Here is a 15,763-nt window from a genome sequence, read left to right as displayed (position 1 = left end):
TTTTTCTCTGTAACTATCTTTCTTTTCCCTTTTCCTATTTTCTTTTAAGCACCTTCATTTTACTGCAGAGCTGTTAGCTTTGTTTGTCACTGCCAACAATGTCCCTCATATCTAAGGGCTTAAAAGTACTCTGTTCACTAGCTTTCATTCAGAAGGCAGTGATGACAGTTCTCCTGGACTCTTTCCTCTCATCCACTTCCTAAATCCGGTCTTTTCCCTGCTTCTCTTATGTTTCCTTTGAAGTAGTTCTCAGACTTACCCCTGCTCCCGAATCCCCATGGTAACCATTGTAGTCTTTGTGTTGTAACCAACTGGATTACTACTGCAATAGCAGCCCAGCTAGAGACTCTGACTTCAGTGTCTTTTGCTTCTGTGTCACCCCACTAGTTCTCTGTCTTTATTGGGCACAAATCACCTGGGGTGCACGTTAAAATGCAAAGTCCCAGGCTCCATCCCAGAGATTTTGATTCAGTAGATTTAGAATAGGATCCCAGAGTCTTCATTTTAACAAACATTCCAGGGTAATGTGGAGCATATAATACACAGCCTACACTAAGAAACGATGCTTAGCTATTCCAGTGCACACTATGAGATAATTCAGTGCCTGCCTCACCATAGGAACTACATACAATTCTTTAAGTGAATAAATCCTTCATACCAAACTCTGATGAACTTTCCAGAAAATTACTTTTATCATATCTTTCACTACTTTAGAGACAAAATATAATTGTCTAATTTCATGTCCAAATTCCCTAGTCTGGTTTCCAAAGCTTTCCAAAATCTGGTTCCATCTAATTATCAGAACTTTTTCCCACTTCTCACTGTTTTCCAGCAAGCACCCTCTATCTCTAATAGGCTAGTGTTTTCATTGTCCTCTTCTATTTTTATGAGTCTTGACTAAGAAGACATGCACAGGAGACAATAATGTGTTTCAAATTTAAGGAACGAAGCAAAGACAGACATAAAACAAAGAATGAGAAGTGAAGTTGATAACCTAGCAAACAATGACCAGGCAGCATGATGTTAGTGTCTTAGATCTAAATATGAATTTGTTTCAAATGAGGGTCTGGTATAGCCCCTCAGTAGCTACAATGTTCCAATAACTAAGTCTCTCCCTTGTGTCTTTTCTCACAATGAATTTGCCCATGTTCTGTTTCCTTGAACTCTTTCTCTCTCACCAACCCCATTCATTCATCAAATTCCTATTTATGCTTATAATCTCAGCTCAAGTATCACCTCTTCCAGGAAGCCTTCCCTGACCTAGCTCTTTGTCCCCCACTTGCTAGTATTCCTTTAGCATTCATTCTCATCTAATCTTGGTTTCCTTCATCTTGGCTTGTAACTATAAAACCAGTAATGTGTTTATTCTATTAATCTCCATATAACCGCTAGACCTTAAGCGCCATTAAGAGCACATCTCCATTGAATCTCCTCACCCATCCCTGGGGCTGTATATAGTAGAGACTCAGTAAATAATTATTCAAGGAAAGAGTGAAAACTAGCCCGTTGTCCCCTTTCTCCTCAGTACTTAGCTTACTGACTAGGTGAAGACCTTACTGGGCAATGCAATGATGACTTAGGCATGTCACATACAGAAGCAGCTCAAATTTATAATGCTGAGATGGATACCACAGCCAAACCGGGAGCCACCTGACTGACAAGCACAAATATTGCCAGCCAGTCAGAGACTTAGCTTTCCTACTATACTTTCTCTCCATCCTCCTCTGGGAGAACCTCATCCCCAGAGCCCTGTACTTCCCTGCTTAGCAACAAGACTTTTCTACTAAGCACTCAATTTTTGACCTCTTAGTATTTTTATTTTTAATCTTTAATAGCATTCTCCTTTGATTCTCTTCTGGTTTCTCTTTCTCATTTTCCAAACTGTTACTTCTGGTACCCATCCTACCTAAAAAATGCTTTTAGAAGTGCCAATGACTTGCTTTTATTCCAAATTAAAACTTCCATGTCCCTTATCTATAATCATGAAGAGTCAGTTAACAAAAACAAAAGGGATTCCCTTTGATTGTTATGGTATATTTTAGAATAGTTCATACCCCAAGGAGAGAAGGAAATTCTGGATTAGGTGCCTGACACAGTTATTCCTAGAAAATATGCCTGAGATTCATACTGAAAGACAAAGAAAGCTTTTCTCAAACTATTTTAAGTCATGTAACTTTCAAGACAATTTTCTAAACCTTGTATTTCAGATAAGGGGATTGGAAGCATTGATAAGCAATAGTGATATCCATTCATTTACTCAACATATATTTTTGAGCATCTACTAGGTACAGTTCTAGGTAAGGAGGTTACAGCAGCAAAGAAAACAAAATGAACAAACACAAAAGTTCCTGCTTTTATGGAGCTAACATTCTGGTAGTGAGAGAAGATTCTACATAAATAAATATATAATCTGGTGAATTAAATGGTCAGAGGAAGAGGTTATTTCTTCCGAGATACTCAGTCCATGTTCCATAATTATCTTCATTTTTCTTCATAAGAGTTTTTGTGTATACTTGTAGGATTGGGTGATGATTTGGTCTGGTTTTGCCTTTAGAAACAGAATGGGAAATTTGCTTTCTCCTTCCAAACATCTGGACTAGGGTTTATTCTATTTCTCCTTTGGTGAGATACCAACAGCCTACTTTATCTGCTCCCTTGTTGAAGAGAGGTAAAGTGTCTGGGAAGGATCAGAATCAAGGTCATATAAGAAAAGGACAACAATAACTAGGATGGTTTGCACCGGACCATTAAGGGCTATTGGGCCTTTGTGTATGAGGATCTCCAGTGTGAAGAGTGTGAACTAATTCCCTCCACATAGAGCAAAAGAATCAACGCGGGCTGACGTCAAAACACAAGGATTTCAATAGACATCAGACATACTGGCAGGGGGATTCTTAGACACTGTATAAAACTGTGATATCAAGAGAGAAGTTGTGAAATCTCCTCCTTTGTCAATCTGTGAGAACAAAGTAGACACCAATCTATCTGGTACATTTCGGAAGAATCCTTTCCTGCAGACAGATGATCTGGGATTTCATTCTGGGATTATATGACTGTTCCCCTCTACTCTCTCAGATCTATGATCATATTAATTTTTTTTCACTGTTTACATATCCTACTTTACTTATTCCTTCCCTAATATTGATTCCTCCATTTAAACTCTAAATCTGGGGCTTCCCTGGTGGCGCAGTGGTTGAGAATCTGCCTGCTAATGCAGGGGACACGGGTTCGAGCCCTGGTCTGGGAAGATCCCACATGCCACGGAGCAGCTGGGCCCGTGAGCCACAACTACTGAGCCTGCGCGTCTGGAGCCTGTGCCCCGCAACGGGAGGGGCCGCGATAGTGAAAGGCCCGCGCACCGCGATGAAGAGTGGCCCCCACTTGCCACAACTAGAGAAAGCCCTCGCACGAACCGAAGACCCAACACAGCCAAAAAAAAAATAAATAAACTCTAAATCTATGCTCTTAGCTACTTTGTCATACAGCCACTCAGAGAGTTAGAGAAGGACTAGGACCATGGCTAGCCTCCTGCTTGAGCCAGGGCTCAAAGAAGACCACTGGTCATGGGGTCTTTGCCTGCAGGCCTGGCTCATGGTGAAAAGCCCACACAAATCCATCTTGTGCCAAACTTCTTTCTTGAAAAAAGTGACTAAGTGTGGTTCAGGCATAGTTAATAAAATTGCAGCTGAGACGAGACTGAGTCATCTGTCATACCAGGGTCTCTTACTAATCAGTTGTGAGGAACATTTCAGAATCAGAGAGCAACAGCAAAGAAATATGAGATACTCAGACTTCTTGAGGCAATTAGAGACTAAAGAGCAGAAAGCAAATCAGTCTTCCTGCCTTGACAGTCTTAAAATACACACTGAGAGTAGACTTTGGTGCTACACTATTTGTGACAGATGTTGACCATAACACATTTTCTAAGAGGAAGTAAAAATTACTCACTTCGGGACATGCATTCCACCCTCGCATCAGCAGAGATGATATGGGCTTGGGAATGGAATAGCCGATGGGAGGTCTGATATGGTGGTAAGCCATGTCTGCTGCGGCAGCCGCTGCAAACCAAATGGTCACATCAGTCTTGAAAATCATATTTATTTCAAGAAACATATGAACAGACAACAAAAAAATCATTAAAAATCAATCTGTGCAACATCAGCAGAGATTCAAAGAGGCCTCTATGCTGTTTCTTTTTTTTTATATATGCTTAAGCAAAATAGTGGATAATATGTTACCATAAGTTTATCTTTATAATTGTTCGTTTCTTTGGTTGTTCATTCAACAAATGGTGAGCAGAGGGGATTTATATAGGAACAAAGGAACAGACAAAGGAACAGACAAATAGCAAGCAGCACAGGGTATGTACATGGTGCTTTAGGAAGTAAAGACTGAAAGGAAGATTGGACCAGCCTATACAATGCATAGATCCCAGGCTAAAGAGCTTATACTACACATAGCAAGACAAGGTGCCCCAGAACTTTGTACGCCTGAGAGCACCTGTATCACTTGGGCAAAATAGATTATTTTTTAAGTTTAACTCTGGTTACTGGTTACAAGATTGTTGGGATTTTAATTTTTAATATTTATAAAGTAGTTACTGTTTGCTAAACTCTTGTTAGATACTCCAAATCCATCATTTTAGCTAATAGCGCTCATTGATTGAACTCTCTAGTGTTGCCTACCTGCTTGGATGTTTGAATGTTGCTCATCTCAAACTCCATATCACTGTGTTGTGATTCTCAGGACTTCTTTGTGGATTCCTGATTGCTGATTATTTTTCTGTTCTGCAACCAGTGATTTCTGTACTCCCTGGGAAACCAAGCTTATAGCTACTTTTATTGAACACATTTTGTATCAAGTATCATGGTAGATACATACATAAGTTCTTTCGATCCTTTTAAACCATGCGTGCAAGGTAAGTGCTATTGTTATGTGTGTGTTGTGTGTGTGTGTGTGGTGTATGTAAGCAGTTTTTAATTTATAAAAATTTTAATATAACCAGTAGTTGGCACAACTTTTTTCAGATTTCATGCTCTCTTCAGCCATTTCACATTGAAAGTACTTTGTAAACAACACATGAAGCTCTTTTATTCCTCTGAAATATTGCTCTGCACCCGTGGGATGCTAAAGATCCAGGATACTGCTGCCTGTGTTCTCGATTGTGATGTCACAATCAACTGTCTATATCTTAATGACTTTTGAGATGTGACCCACAACTACTATCTCTCTTCCACCAAAGTTTACTCCAGCTAAATTCTTTTTATAGATCTGCATCCAGCAGATGTAGTGAAATTATATGCAATGCAACTTAACATTTTGCTTTATGGATCATTCAGAATTACTATATAATTTTGCCAAATGTAAAATTAATACTTGTTTTTCATAGAAATTTAGAAAATTAGGAGAATTAGAATAAAATCCTATTATTCAGAGGAAGCAATTGTTAAAATATTTTGAGCATTTCTTATATATTCTTCATATCATTAAGCTCATGTCCAATATACAATTATGTAATACTTTTTCCCCTAAATTAAATATAAGCATTTTCTCATGTTATTAAAATTCTATGTTAACATATTTTTAATGACTCTGCATTTAGTGTGATTTACTTATTTCTCAATTTCAGGTTGTTCAAATTTGGGTGTAAACACTTCAAAGAATATGTTTTTTAATATGACTTTCCCAATTTCACAGATCATTTATGGTATTTTGAGGAGTGAGTTAATATGTCAAAGGGCACAACCACTTTAAAGACTTTTGATACATACTGATGAACACTTTTCCTAAACAGTTGTAATAATTTATACTCTCAATAACAAGTGTATGAGAGGGTTGTCATTATACCTGAATCAGAATTAGGTTTTCTCATTTTATAAAAGATTTTGCTAATATGAGAGGTAAATATATCAGCTCATTTGTTGCTGTTTACATTTTGTTCTTTGATAAGTAGTGAGGCTTAATATTTCCCCAGATACTTATTAGTTATTTGTATTTAAAATATTAAGTTCATGCCCTTTGCCCACCTGGAATTTCAATATTTCCTTGCAACAGTGATCTAATTGTACAATGGTTCCAGGCTGAGGGCAGAGTCAGGAATTTCATTCCTGGTTTGTCTTCAATGCCCTTTGTAACATATTTGCATTATCACATTTTCCAACCATTTCTGGCCACTATCAAGTACAGTTGCTGACACTAAGAAAACAAAGAAACAAAAGACTGCTCAAAACATATTTAGCAAACTTAACATGATTCACAAAATATATTTTTTGTGTCACAAAAAACTAGGCTGTTTAGGTTCCTTCCAGCAGTTACTCTTGACTATTTTTAATTCTTTTTGGAATGAGGTACATAAACAAGCAAACAAATAAACTGATGCTTAATGATCATTGATCTTCTAACTCTACTTTTTCACCTTATGATCAGTTGGATATTGTTGAGCTGGTACAGCTATAAGCACATAAACCGGTGTAGTGAACACATTTAAACTAATTATACATATCCTAATAGGCGTTTTGCAGGTGCCAAACATCTCCTCTGAAACTCTTAGACTGTGATATCAAGTATATGAAGTTATTTGTTTGCTTCTTGGCACTGTGTCTGAAAAATCAGTTTAAGATGAACGATATTTAATTCTTCATTATTCAAAGTAGATTCTGCAAGGTCTCGGCATCTCCTTCTCCCTTTTGCTTTACGCACTCTTGGCAGTGATACTACTCATTAGCACCTCTGCCAGAAAGTGGGCAATGCAACGTGAAGGGTCATGGAATTGAAATTTTTCACCTTTGAGATTGCTTTGTCAGTCTTGCCTAAGTGGCCATGCTACACTAGCAGCTGGGAACTTTTCTGGTATTCCAGATTCAGGAAAGAGACTGTCACCCATTAATCAAATTTTTACCTTGATTGCTACATAAAATATGTGAAATGATTTATGTAAACGTTGGTTTCCACTTTCACGACTGAAACTTTGCTATTAAGAGAAAATAAGGATACATTTGAAAATATCAATAACTTAATATTGAGTGCCTATTATTTCTTCAGTACTACCCTAAGATAGTTATCAATAGTTTGGCAAATTTATAATCTAGGTTGTAGAGTAGGACTGTCTAACAGAACTTTCTGCAATGATGAAAGTGTCCTTCTCTCTTGTTCAATATTGTCGCATATGGCTATTAAGCACTTAAAATGTGGCTAGTGTGACTGAGAAACTGAATTTTTAATCTTACTTAATTTCTATTAATATAAATTTAAATTTAAATAATCATGTGTGTCTAGTGGCTTCCATATTGGACAGCACAATTCTAGAGCATACCTCCCATTATCCTGAATGAGACAAATTAAACACAAATTTGTGAGTCAACCTCAAGGGTCTGCATAACCATGGTGTTGATTTGTGGATTCAAGTTCTTTGTTATCAAGAAAAGAAATGAAAAGAGATTGTGAGTGTTGTCTCTCAAAAGAGGCCAGTAACAGAACAAGCATTCAATACAACATGTGTTAACCTTCATTCATTTATTCAAAATGTATTGAACATTCTATGTGAGTGATAATAGGCAGAAAAAATGAAGTTATGCTTTTCCAAAGAAATTGGTAAATGGATGAATAATAATAAAGAAATGAATTACTGTATATTTCACTGATTTAATGGTTCAGTCATAAGTTATGAAATATTATTCTTTTTCCCCTGTAATTCCTTTTTCCCTACACTCTTTCTCTGCATTACATCTACTGTCATTTCGGTCTTAGCTTAGATGAATTCTCTCTGGATGCCCTTCCTATGGACTCCCATAGCACTCTGTACTACAATAGTATGTATTATATTAAACTTAATTGCCTATTTACTTGCTTGTCTCTGCAAATAGATCACAAGCTCCTTGAGGTCAGGGACTGTGTCTTTTCAGCATTGTGTCCCCTGTGCTTAGCACAATGACTGGCAATTAGTAGGCATTCAATAGATATGCAATGAATGAATCAATAAATGAGATAGTTCAAAATACGATTTCATTGGAAATAATATAGATCATGGTACACAGGACACAGTACACATTTATCATACAAATGAATGAAGATGATGGATTAATGGCAATTAATATATTGCCCATTATTATGATTTTAGGACAGAACATAATGCATAGCTAGCAAGAAACACTGTAGAATGAATATAATGTTTAGTTTAATGTGAAATTAAAACATACTTAGATAAATTATTGAGATCTGGTGGCATATTTAGTCCATAATATTATCTTTTGTTCAAAACATTTTGGGAGGGGGCTTCAATAAACGGAAGCAGTATAAATATTAAGAAACGCCCTTAACTAACATATCTGGAGGCCTAATATTCAGTCTGTCTTTGCTTTTAACTCTCTGGGAGATCCTAATAAAGCCAATTTGCCTCTGTGAGTATTAATTTCTCTAAATGTAAGATGAAGCAGTGAGGGCACACTGTAATGGTGACAAATGTGGGCTTTGGGGACAAGAAGCCATGAATTTAAGTCTTGACTACACCTCTTACCAGCATATGATGTTGAGCATACATCTTATCCTAATAGAACCTGATCCATGGCTTATCGGTAGAATTAAAAGAGAGTCTTCATAGAGCATCTGTTGCATTGTTGGCTCTCAACAAGTGTTAGCTGTTATGGTTGCTTTAATTATTATCTACAGATCTAAGGCTCTTACTGATTCCTTTTAGTCTGAACTATCTAGAGAACTAGATATCAAAAATATTATTGTATATTTTTTAATCTGTTTAGATGAGAAATCTTAGTTCTTTTGGAGGTTTCTTTGAGTACGAATACCAAGTGAAACATTGCATTGAGTTACTGCAAATCACAAGGCTAAAACCCACCTCATCTGTCATCAGTCCCAGTTTATAACGCAACATGGCCATTCTGGAGAGGAGGACTATGCAGCTCTCCATGATGAACTTAACTAGCTTTATGTTGCTTATGGATAAATTGGTACTAGATTCTGAACTCCTAAAGTAACTTATCTCTTCCTCTCTTAGGTTTTATAAAAGTAAAAAAGAGAGCAATGAAGTACAATATTTTGTTTGTAAGTTTTGACTAAGATAAAATGGCCAGAATTTTTTTTCTAGTTTGTGTGTATGTGTGTTCTAAAAAATACAATTGATTCTACTTCATAGTTTTTAATGGGCAGGGCTGTGGTGAGACAAAGCAAATGTATTCTACCATCCCAGCAAGAGCTAAGACACATTCTTTGTTAAACTGACACTTTTCAATGATGTATCACCAGAGCATACAGCATCTGAGAGAGACCATGAGATTGCAATCTTGAGATTGTACTAAGAATGGCTTAATTTTTTAAACCACATCCCATTCTCATTACAGACTGTCAGAAGAATAGATTAATTTGCACCATTGTCTGTTCTCATTGCAATCTTTGTCAGTGTAATGAAGTATTGGCATGTTAATATCAGCTATTTTCATAGAAATATCACCATCCGTTGGACCGATTTGATCTTTCCAGTGATCTGTGTAGTGACTGGCTGGCATTACTCTTCTCAGTGATAAACTGATAAAGACGTTAGCATGGCAAACATAGGATTTCAGAACTTTAGTTCACTCTTATTTTCCTATCACCTGTCAAAGCACGGTCCACATCGTCAATGTGCTTATGTCCTTTGAGGGTATTATATTTAAGATGCTTTAGGATCCTAATCATATATGAGCAGAACATAATCATCTAATATTAAGCAGGTGTAGCAAATGCAAATGGCTATAAATATATGAGACCTGTGACATAACTGGGTCTCTAAATTACATGAATTCATATTTTTTAAAACCACATGTGACACACAACAAGTCTGCAAGCCATATTTGGCTACTGGACTGCAGTTTGCAACTCTGAGGTAAAGCCTCAATATGAAGTTTCACCAGAATCTGGCTAGACTCAATCGGCAGATGTTCTTAATTTGCTGCCGTGTCCCAGACTTAGAGTCTGGCATTAAGGAAACCCAGGACACCGAGTTGAGTCTCCTTGTGAACCAGATGGCACCACACGTGAAAACAAAAGGAAAATAATCGGCTCTCTTCTTTGGCTCCAAACTATAATCTGAAAGTGATCCACACAATTGGGTACCTGGTAATAAGGGAATGGGATTGGATAAAATATAGACTGATGGATTAATTCATCCCAGTTTTCTTCTTTAGTTTTTCATGATGTACCAAAGGAGACAGGCCCAGGAGAGAAATAAAATATGGGAAGCAGGTGTTGGTTTCTCTTTTTAAAATGTATCCAGGACAGGTCTTGTTTGCCAGGTCATACCAACCCCTTTTTCATCTTGCCTGGTTCTTCTCTCTCTGCTTGACTTCGTAGCTTGGCTCCTTCTCCTCCTCTCCTCCTGTATCCGTCATCCTCCTGCTGGCTAAGCCAGAAGCCTGGAAGTCGTCCTGGACTCCTCCCTCTCCCTCGCGCTTCCACCTCAATATGTCCGCAAGTCCTGTTAAAATCTCTCAAAACCAGCCTCTCCTTTCTCTTCACTTCCTCAGTTAAGATTTTATACATTCTCTTCTAGATTACCTGGTTTCCTTGCCTCTGTTTCAAACTTCTCCAATCCAGCCTTTGCTTTGTAGCAAGAGGGAGCGTTCTAAGATAATAGAGTTGTACTATTGCCCTGCTTAAAATTCTGCAGTGACTTCCATCGTTGACACAGAAGGCCCTTCCTCATGTAGCTCTAGCTTTACATTTACAGCATGTACCTTGCTTCTGATTCCCTTGTATTCTCTGATTCATCCCTACTGAAAGATTTGTGAATCTCTCATGCCTCTGCACCTTGTTCAGGCTGCTTTCTGCCAGGACACCTTCACCCTCTCCCCACTATTTACCAGTTAAATAGTACTCATCTTTTAAAGATGCAGTTCAGGTATCATCTGCTCTAAGAATTCTTCCCTGATTTCCTTTCCCACCACCAGTCTGGGCAGGAGAGCCCTTGAAGGAGCAGCTGTTGCGCTCCGTGTTTCACTCTAGCTGGGATTTACTCCACTGACTGTACTTTTCTCATGCCTTCTCTGCACTACAAGGGAATGCCCTTTTCCTCTTTGTTTTCCTCTTACTCTCGCACAGTTCCTGGCCAGAACTGTGGATGGCTTAATATAATAATAATAGCTAATATTTATTGAGTGCTTACTGTTGCCAGACATCATTCCAAACCTTTGAGGCAGGTCCTACTAGTATCCCTGTTTAAAAAATAAAGACACTGAGGTACTGAAGTATAGCTTGGTTAAGCAGTTTGAGTAAGCTTGCAAGACTCATGCTCTTACACTTATGCCAAGTCTCTTTAGCCTGAAAAATATTTTCTTAAAAATTGAGTTAATTGCCAACATTTTAAAATCTTTCGATTTCTGAACAAACACACAGAAATTAGTTGACATGGCAACAGTGAGCAAGAATCCTATACTTCCTTCATGGCACTGTTTGGCTGGAGCTGGGTAGCCGCTGTCCCCTTGAGTCAGAGCATGTGATTTCCTGTTCATCACATTATCCTGCATCAAGTATTTTCTTGCTTCCCCTGATCCTGTAGGCATTTGATCTTGTGACCCTTGGGATGGTGAATGTAATGGCTTTTTCAGTTTTTTCGAAACCTGAGATTATCAGGTTAATTTGAACATATACTATGTAAAAGAGACCCTAACTTCAAGTTCTTCTGAAGGCATACTCATCACTTGCATAGGAGTCAATGCTACTATTTGCATTCTATTTATATATTTCACCCAGGAGATAGGATTCTGTTAAATCCAGGAGGATAAGCCACATGTAATGTTGTTACTCCCATAATTGATAATCCTGGCCCACACTGTAGTCATGGATTTGTTGCTCATTGTAAATGGCTAATATGTAGCTTATATTGAATCCCTCACATAATTTATTGCTGAACATTTGCTAGACTGCCTAACCACTGTGATGATATTAACAGCCTCAGTTCTTGATGCATGGTAACTGTCCAACTTTAAAAAATTCAGTGTCTATCATGAACAAACTCTTTTGCCAATAAAGTATTATAAATTCCAATATCTGAGATATTGGATTCAAGTTATTCTTAGGCAAGATATTTAACTGTTTTATTATATAATATTCTCCCTCCAAAAAGAGTAAATATTCCTGAGGGCCCATGAGAGAGGGAATCTTTATCTTTTCGAACTATTCATTTTATAATTAGCAAAGGGTAACAAAGTAGAGAAAATTGCAAGGACACTGCACTTAACTGAATATTGAAGAATTAAGGAAGATATTTTTGGAAGAAGTAATATTTAAGCTAAGGCCTAAAAGTAAAGAGGAGTTAGTATGATGAAAAGTGGGGAGGAGAGTGTCTGACAAACAGCTAACGTGTGCAAAGACACGGAAGTGAGAGGAAGTGTGTCCTGTTGGGGAAATGAAATAGTTCCCTGTGGCTGAACATAGAGGACAGGCTGCAAGTGGCAGGCAGTAGACCTGGGGAGGAAAGACGAAGCATAACTATGGGGGCTTTGTAGATTGTTTTATGAAATTTTTTTAATCTTAAGAACAAAGGAAACGCATTGAAGACTTTAAGTAAGGGGAGCCAGATAATCAAATTTGAGTGTTTAGAAAGCTAAATGTAGTTATAGTATGGAAATTGGTGAAAAAAAGATGGTGAGCAAAACTAGAGACAAGGATACCATTTAAGATACTGTGCAGGAGTCTACTTGTGAAATAAGGAAGTAGCAGTGGAGAGCAAGAGAAGTGGATAGATTTGAAAGATATTTAGAAAGTGGGATTGAAAGTAAGAAAACAAGTGAAAAAAAAAGGAAGGAAGGAAGGAAGGGAAGAAAGACAAAAAGGAGGAAAGAAGAAAGAAAAGAAGGAAAGAGAAAAATTAATGGTGACTTTGAAGTTTTTATATGGGCTCCCTGGAGAATGAGAACTCCACTCAAGCACAGAATGATAGGAAGCCTCGACCTTGTATTACAGTTTGCCCTTATCTTTCATCTTACAGTTGCAGAGAGATTTCAATTTACAAAGTTCACAAAATCATCTCATTTGATCCTCACAGTAATCTCTGTGGAGTCATCATTAATTGCACTTACCAAAGAAACTGAGTTTGTGAAAGAGCCCAGAGGCCAGAGGAAATGCAACACATTCAAGGAAGCAAGGAAAGACGGTTTGGAGTGGCTGGAGCATAGAAAGTGAAATGGTATGAGCAAGGTCAGAAATACTGAATCATGTAGAGTGTTGCAGGACATATTAAGAATTTTGAGATTTAATCCTAAGAACATGGAAAGCCATAGATGATTTTAAGCAATGGTCACATAATCAGGTTTAGGTTTTTAAAATATCATTTTAGTGGATGTGTAGAGATTGGAGAGGAAGAGAAGAATAAAGGGAGAATGATCAAAGAGCTATTGCAGTAGTTAAAGTGATAAAGATGGCAGTTTGAACTAGAGTGGTGGTGGATAAAACTTCAGATGTAGATACGGGTATATACCTCACCAATTCTATTCAGTATTGTACTAGAAGTCCTTGCCTGTGTGAGAAAGCAAGAAAAAGATTTAAAATACACACATATTTGAAAGAAAGAAATAAAATTTTCTTTATTTATACATGACATAATCATCTATGTGCAAAATCCCAAAGAATGTACAAGAAAGCTACTTGAACTGATAAGTTAATTTAGCAAATTTGTAGGGTACTAGGTTGTTATTTAAAAATTAATCGTGTTTCTATACTAGCAAAACACATTATACATTGAAATTTAAAAAAACATTTAAAATAGCATCAAGAAACACAAAATTCATAGAAATAATTAAAAAAAATATATGTGTAAGGTTTCTATGATGAAAACTACAAACACGCTGATGACAGAAATCAGACCTAAATGAAGGGAGAGACATACTATGTTTATAAGTTGGAAGATTCAATATGCATAAGTTGTAAATTCTTCCCAAATTGCTCTACAAATTCACTGCACTTCAATCAAAATTCCAACAGGCTTTTTTTTTTTTTTTTTTGTAGAAATAGATAAGCTGGTTCTAAAATTTATATGGAAAAGCGAAAACCCTATAATAGCAAAAGCAATTTTAACAAAGAAGAGCAAAGTTGGAGGATTCATAGTAAATGATTTTGAGATTTACTATAACTTATCAATATATTGTAGTATTAGTATAAGGGTAGACTTATATCAATGGAACAGAATAAAGTCCACACATATGTGGTCAATTAATTTTTGACAATAGCACCAAAATAACTTAATGGATAAAGGAAAGTTTTTTAAACAAATCGTGCTGAAAAATTGGGATCCATATTAAAAAACAAACAAATAAATTAACAAAAGGATAACAAACTCAACTTTTACCTTGTATGGTTAAAAAGATAACTCTAATAGATCTTATAAATATAAAATCTAAACCTACAAGATTCCTGTGAGAAAACACAGGAGAAAAATTTTGTGATCTTGGGTGTGGCAAGAATAATTTAGACAGGATGCACAAAATATTTAAAAGTTTGATAAGGTAAACTTCACTGAAATTAAAAACTTTTGCTCTTTGAAAGACATTGGTAAGAATATGAAAAGGCAAATCACAGACTAGAGAAAAATAGTTGCTAAACATAGAGCAGATGAAAGATTTTACCTAGAATCTAAGAACTCATTAGTACATAAGATAATTTGAACAAATACTTCACCAAAGAAAGAGATATGAGCAGCAGATAAACACACAGAAAGATTATCAACATTATTAGTTATTAGAGAAGTATAAAATAATACCACAATTATTTACCATTATATACCTACTCAAATGGTTAATATTTTGTTTTAAATAGACAATAAAAAAGTGCTGGCAAGGATGTGGATCAACTGAAATCCTTATACACTGCTGGTAGGAAGTCATAGTGGTACAAATGCCTTGGAAAAAAATCTTACCATAAGATCTAGTAATTACCTCCTATGTATTTATCCAAGAATAATGAAAACATCCACACAAAAACCTGAATGGTTTTGGCAATTATATTCATAATTGCCCCAAAGTGAGAATAACTCAAATGATCATCAACTTGTGAGTGGATGAATAAATTGAGGTACATCAACACAATGGAATATTACACAGGAATGAAAAAGAATAAATTACCAATAAATGTACTAACATGACTCCATTTATATGACGTTCTGGAAAAGGCAAACCTGTAGGGACATAAATCAGATCAGTGGTTGCTAGGGGCTGGAGGTGGGAAAAGTGAATTGATTCCAAAGATGCATGGGGGAGCTTTTTGGAGTGATGGAAATGTTCTATATTATGATTGTAGCTGTGATTATACAACTGTATATATTTGTTAAAACTCATTGAGATGTTAGTCTAAAATGGTAGATTTTGCTACGTAAGTGATACTACAACTTATACTATATAAGTTAAACCTGATTTTTGAAAATGACAATTGCAATAGTTTAAATGGTGAAAATGGTGGTTTGAGCTAGGATGGTGGTAGATGACAGTAAGTAGTAGATAAATCCACAATGTCCTTAGGATGTAAAATCCACAGGAAGAGGTGAATGGATTGACACAGGAGGTGAGAGGAAGGGAGACATATCTCTCTCTTGTGAAAATACTACGATGTGTCTAGAATTACAGTGGATTTTTAACATATACTCATAAGTCTTATCAGAAAGCAAATTCTAAGAGGTAGAGAGATAGCAACAGATCAGAGCAAGACATTACAAATAGCAATTTTGGTCCAGTTCAAAATAGAGTCTTCTCATCCACCCTATAATAAGGGCCAGATCTCATCATTTAAA

General features: G+C 36.5%; 1 protein-coding gene across 6 annotated transcripts in view; it reads right to left on the bottom strand.

The window, feature by feature from the left end:
- TNNI3K (TNNI3 interacting kinase) overlaps positions 1 to 15,763 on the bottom strand; it is a 288,508-nt gene that overhangs the window by 80,670 nt on the left and 192,075 nt on the right. For all 6 annotated transcript variants that reach the window (XM_007182931.3, XM_007182928.2, XM_007182927.2 and 3 more), the window contains one exon: positions 3,949 to 4,058. In XM_007182931.3, coding sequence (XP_007182993.1) covers positions 3,949 to 4,058 — 110 coding nt within the window. The remainder of the gene's footprint in view (positions 1 to 3,948; positions 4,059 to 15,763) is intronic.

Source organism: Balaenoptera acutorostrata, chromosome 1 (genome assembly GCF_949987535.1).
Source record: "Balaenoptera acutorostrata chromosome 1, mBalAcu1.1, whole genome shotgun sequence".
Classification (NCBI taxonomy): domain Eukaryota; kingdom Metazoa; phylum Chordata; class Mammalia; order Artiodactyla; family Balaenopteridae; genus Balaenoptera; species Balaenoptera acutorostrata.
Note: the sequence above shows the minus strand (reverse complement) of the source record. Positions and strands in the feature narration are given on the sequence as shown.